Genomic DNA, 5980 nt, shown 5'->3' with positions numbered 1-5980 from the left:
TTGGTGGTAAATGCCTAGCTATAAATAAATTTGACAAAGTTGTGGTAGAAAAAAGTAAGGTAAAAATCTGATATCTGAAAGTCAAAATCAAACTGGGTTGTAATAGTTGTACCAAATTTGGATAGAAAAAATGTATTTTTTCTCTAGATTTGTAGAGGCTAAAGCATTGTGTACAGTAATGAATGACTAAGCTTGTTCAATAATTTTTTTAAGTTTGGTTTTTAACCTATTGCTATACTTTGAGTCATTAATTTTGTGATACTTTCCTTGATACAATGCCAACAATGCTGCATTATTAATGAATAATTCTTTTCTTGATACCAGAAATATACATTCAATATTAATTAACAAATCTAAACCAAAGTACTTTTGGATTATCATCAGTATGTCAGAGTTTTAATCAGAGTTTCCTTATAATGTCATTACATAGCTTTTTACTCTGCTTTTTCTTATATATACTTTCAGTACTGTATATGTTAGTACACCTGGTTCCTTAATCATTTTTCAAAATAGTAATACACTAAATATATCAGATGAGAGAGAGGGGGAGAAAGTTCATTTAGTGAAATAAATGTTGCAAAACTGTACAGACATGAGAAGAAATCACTAAAACCTATGTGAAATATTTTGTTGGTTGCCAGTGCTCGAAATGCCAGCCATGAGAAGGCGTGTGTGTGTGTGTGTGTGTGTGTGTTATGCTTGCTACTGAGCCATTCTTCCTTCTTTAGAGAGTACCATGTCAGTGACCACCTCTGTGCTGAGACCCAAGGAGGATGATGACCTAGGAATGAGAACGAAAACTTGTGGTAGGCTTCTCTGTATACAGGCAGACACACACACACACACACACTTACAAATACATATATACAGAGACACATATTCATACATGCTCCTATATATGCACATTCTTATATAAGCACAAAAGTACAATAAATAAATGGAATACTAAACTTTAGTGGTAATTGCACAAATGAGATGTGTAACTTCTGAAGATTCAGCAGCCAGGATGAGCTGTGAACTTTACATATACATTAACATGCACACAAGGTTCATGATAACACTGTAGTACACACTCACATGCAGCAATATTAAAACAAACACATGAACAAAGAAAACTGACAAAAGTTTTCTGCCTGAGAGAAGTTTCTGACTACAATAACAATGATAAGACTAAAACAGAAAGAAACAGTCAAATTTCTTTAAGAAGCAGGACAGTGATTGGGGACAGTTACAATTTAAATGACTACGTATATAAAAGCAATGGCATTTTTTTTATTTTCAGCCAAGGAAATCTACAGTTACTGTTGAGGAAAGGGTGAAATACAAAAGCAATGTGTTTATACATAAACAATGTATAAATAAGGGCAGCTAATTAAAATTTTTATGTTATTAAAGACGACAAGTGATTTAGAAATATATTTACAATAGCTCCTCAGCCTTTTGGCTAAGATCAAGTGTAAAAATATATTTACAGAGGTGTGTACAACAACATTTAAAGAAATAAAAATGCATTGTTGAAACATCTTGGAACCCAGACAAACTGATTTTCACCCACTCTCTGCAGTTATGTCATCTAATTGCACTCAAGCAGGATTTAATAATAGCTGTTTACCTTTATTTACCTGTTTCTTCTAGTCCTGCTGCTCTTATGACTCAACTCTGTCAGAAGACACACCATTACATGCCAGTGCTGCCTGCAACTAGACAAACTGAGGACTGGGACAGCAAGGACTTCTCAAGCTCCTTTGCCCTCTAATAGCAAACTATTAGACTGTGGATAAGGCCCTGGCCAATAAAAGGAACATGTTTTTTAAGTTCTGCGTATGGGAGATGTTCTTCCTTTCTGCATGGTCACCAACTGGACATGCTGAGTACAGTAGCCTTCCAGAAGTAGTGATACCCTTGAGGGTCGCTGTCACTAGCAGAAGTACTATTTCCCCCAGTTGGCTGTCTTATAGCCTGCACATTGGGGGCCAGAGACACATAATCACTATGAAACCCAAGAAAAACTTGATATCCAGAAACTTCAGACTATTCACTTACACTCAGCAAGGTGATCTCCTTGAAGAGCAGCCTTTTGTGCAAACTGACTGCTACTACCATGGCTATGTGGATGAAGACCCAGAATCCCTGGTCATTGTTAACACCTGTCTTGGGAGTTTGCAAGGCATACTAGAGATAAATGGTACAACTTATGAAATCATGCCCAAGAGCTCAACTTCCACATTTGAACATCTGGCTTACAAAATGGACAGTGAGGAGTCAGAATCCTCTCCCATGATATGTGGGTTGTCAGAAGAAGAAATAGCAAGACAAATGAAGCTTCAAGAAAGCACTGCTGCCACACTTTTGCAAATCCCCTATGAGAATTGGTGGACCCACCACAGGTTCGTTGAATATTTTGTAGTAATAGACAATAGACAATATATTCAAAGAAATAGCAATACCACAACTTGTATTCAAGATATGTTGCAAATCGTCAATGGAATAAATGGCTATTATCTTCAAATTGATACTGATGTGGTTTTAACCACTCTTGAAGTGTGGAATGAAAAAAACCATGTCAATGTGCAACAAACTATAGATAGCGTCCTAAATGATTTCTGTGAGTGGAAGCGAAACATGATCGGCAATCATGTTAAATATGATATCATACACCTTTTTGTCAGACGCAGATATGGTATGTATTTAGGGTTAGCTAATGTAGGTGCAGTTTGTACACCTTATAACTGTGCAATTAACAGTTTTGTTTCTAATGTAATGTCAGACATGGCATTCATTGTAGCACATGAGATGGGTCACAACTTGGGTATGGGGCATGATGTAAGTGGATGTACTTGTGGTTTAGATAGTTGCATAATGGCCCCATATAAATCTAATTCCCCCAAATTCAGCAACTGTAGTTATGAACAAATGTATGCAGTTGTTACCACAAAAAGTTGCTTATACAATATTCCAGAAGAACTAGTAACAAACCTAACCATATGTGGGAATAACTTGGTTGAGGAAGGAGAGCAGTGCGATTGTGGGAACACTGAATCCTGTTTAAAAGACCCATGCTGTAGCCAAGACTGTGTTCTCCAACCTGGGGCTCAATGTGCCTTTGGACTTTGTTGCAAAAATTGCCAGTTCCTTCAAACAGGCACTGTTTGTAGAGAAGAGAAAAATGAGTGTGACCTTCCAGAGTGGTGCAATGGAACTTCAGCTGAGTGTCCAGAAGATGTGTATAAAGAGGACGGAACCCCTTGCAGTGATGAGGGTTATTGCTATAAAATGGGATGTCATCAACGTGAGGAACAGTGTCGGAAGATTTTTGGCAATGGAAGCAGAAGTGCAAATAAAATTTGCTACACAGAAATGAACAAACGGGGCGACCGTTTCGGTAACTGTGGTAATGATAGCTTTACATACAGAAGATGCCAACTTGCTGATGTACTCTGTGGGCGAATTCAGTGTGAGAACGTGACAGAACTGCCCCAAAGGAGAAATCATGAAACAGTGCATTACACTCACTTCAATAATATCACCTGCTGGACTATGGACTATCATTTTGGGATTACCATAGATGACTCTGGAGCAGTGACCGATGGCACAGCTTGTGCGCCAGACTATTTATGTGTTGACCGAAAGTGTGTCAGCAAATCTGTTCTAGTAAGTAACTGTTCACCACAGTTATGCCATATGCAAGGTGTCTGCAACAACAAACACCACTGCCATTGTGACATCACATGGGAACCACCAGACTGTCGACTACGTGGCCATGGAGGTAGTATAGACAGTGGACCACCTCCACTGACTTTCTCAAATTCTAATTGGGCTTTATACATCATAGGTTTTTTAATTGTTTTATCAGTTGTAATAGTTTCTTTAGTTGGCATAATTAAGAGGAACGAATGAATTAATCCCTAAAATAAGCTGTGCAAGTCCCAGTATCCAGTGATAAAAGACATCTGAAAATCCAAACTTCAAGTCTGCTGAATTGCACAACCTTCCAAAGATGCCACAGTTACAAAGAAAACACAAACACAAAAGAAATAATAATAATAAAAAATATCCTACAAAACTTCATGCAGGTATTGATGTATTGACTTCTTAATACTTCTTAATATAGGACTCTCTCTCTCTCTCTCTCTCTCTCTCTCTCTGTGTGTGTGTGTGTGTGTGTGTGTGTGTGTAATCACAGGCCAGATGTTCTAGAGACGTGTTTGCATATCAAAAGTGTCACCACCAAATAAAAGGAAATCCTACTTCATCCATACTTTTCTTTGTTGTAAGCAAAGTGTTGTGTAATTTTTAAAGTAATTGATGTCTGCTTCCATAGCATAGAACTAAGCCATGCCTCTCTGTATGTGTTTCTTTCTATTTGATTTCTCTAGGTTCTAAAGACCATTCCTCTTTTCATTCTGTTTCATCACGAAGAGAGAAGAACCTCCAAATCCTATTTCCTTGTGACAATTCCTATCAACTAGAATCTGCCCCTAGGAAAGCCAGAGTGAGACTGGAAACTTGCAAGAATGGTGGAGGTCCCTGTCATGGTTAGTGTAATCTCAGCTCTCACCTGCATAGTATCAGTAGCTCTCACCTTGCAGGTGATTTTTCACACAGGTTTCAAAACTCTCCAACACAACTGGACTACTTTGTTACTGTTGCTGTGATAAGACATCAGGAGAAAAGCAACCAGAGAAGCAAAGAGGATATTTGTCTCATACTTCCTTATCACTGTCTATCGTCAAAAGGCAGTCAGGGTAGGAACTTAAACAGAGCTGATGTTTAACCTTGGATGGGCTGACACTTCCTGGCTTGCTCCTGCTTTCTCAGAGAATCAAGCAATAACAGTCTAGAAATAACATTACCCACACTTTGTACCCCCGCCCTCCATACATCACTAAATGACAAATGTTCAACAGGATTGTCTACAGCTCAATCTCGTGAGGGCTTTTTCTCATTCAAGTTTTTCTCCATTCAGATGACAAGGGCCAGGTAAACAAAATCTCTCCAACATAACACCACTATACTACCTAGAGTTTCGACATAACAAATATCACATCCAGAATTATGATCTCAGGTCTCTGAAGCCTCCACCTTATTCCAGAAATTCCAGGACCAAAGTCTCTCCTTAGGTATTAGCTTTGCACAGGCATGAAACAGCCATTTAAACCTTCAGCAACTCAGCAACTATCCACACTTTCTTCCCTTTGATCTATAATACTAGTACAGAGAACTACATCTCCAAGTTAGCCCTGTTGGTCATCTCAGGGATGAGTGTTTCTCATTATGGAGTGAGGGGATAGTTTCATTGTATGCTGAAGTCAGAGTTTCATCATTTCCCATTGAAACCAGTAGAAGATAATTTAAGCTTGGATATTTTCCCTTAAAAATCTATAATAAAAAATGATAGTTCCTGACACTCGATCCTTGGCCAATTTGTTTGACTATAAAATGAGATCAAAAATGTCTTTACAAATTTGTGTTGGGACAAATATAAGAAAATTCTGCTTTCTTATGAAATGAAATTAAAATTCCCTATTAACATTTTAAAAAAAAATCAAATTTTAAAATCAGACAGGATCCTGTTCTCTTATATTTTTGGTTGTGAGTCTAGCCTTTAATGACTGAGCCATCTGTCCAGCCCAGGATCCTGGTCTCAAAATAGAGTCTGGGCCAGTTTGACCATCCAGCATGCACTACAGTCAAGCTTTTGGCCTTCCCAAATAGCATCATATTTCTGTCTGCCTACAACTGAATGCCCAATAGAAAGTTTGAAAAATGAGAAGATCCTGGAGCAATGTGTTCCAAGTTCTAAAACCCTACAACTGCTGCAATCTAGAATAATACACAGAGCAAAACAATTCCATGATTAAAGGAAAAAGAAAAATATTCCATGACACTAACAGCTTTAATTATGTTATAGCTAACAATTCAAACTTAAGGGAAATAGTTTGGGCAAAAGAAATGAATGAGCATAGCATATATTTATATA

At 37.8% G+C, this 5980-nt stretch overlaps 1 protein-coding gene across 1 annotated transcript; it reads left to right on the top strand.

Annotated features, from left to right (window-relative positions):
* Positions 1–1776: 1776 nt before the first annotated feature.
* LOC127668838 (disintegrin and metalloproteinase domain-containing protein 26A-like) lies at positions 1777–3897 on the top strand. The gene has a single exon (XM_052162648.1). The coding sequence runs from the start codon at positions 1804–1806 to the stop codon at positions 3895–3897; it is 2094 nt and encodes a 697-aa protein (XP_052018608.1). The 5' UTR covers positions 1777–1803.
* The last annotated feature ends 2083 nt before the right edge of the window (positions 3898–5980 follow it).

This window comes from Apodemus sylvaticus, chromosome 18 (genome assembly GCF_947179515.1).
Source record: "Apodemus sylvaticus chromosome 18, mApoSyl1.1, whole genome shotgun sequence".
Taxonomy (NCBI): domain Eukaryota; kingdom Metazoa; phylum Chordata; class Mammalia; order Rodentia; family Muridae; genus Apodemus; species Apodemus sylvaticus.
Note: the sequence above shows the minus strand (reverse complement) of the source record. Positions and strands in the feature narration are given on the sequence as shown.

Coding starts and splice junctions, on each gene's coding strand:
- LOC127668838 (XM_052162648.1), top strand. CDS start 1,804: ATGTTTTTTAAGTTCTGCGTATGGGAGATGTTCTTCCTTTCTGCATGG.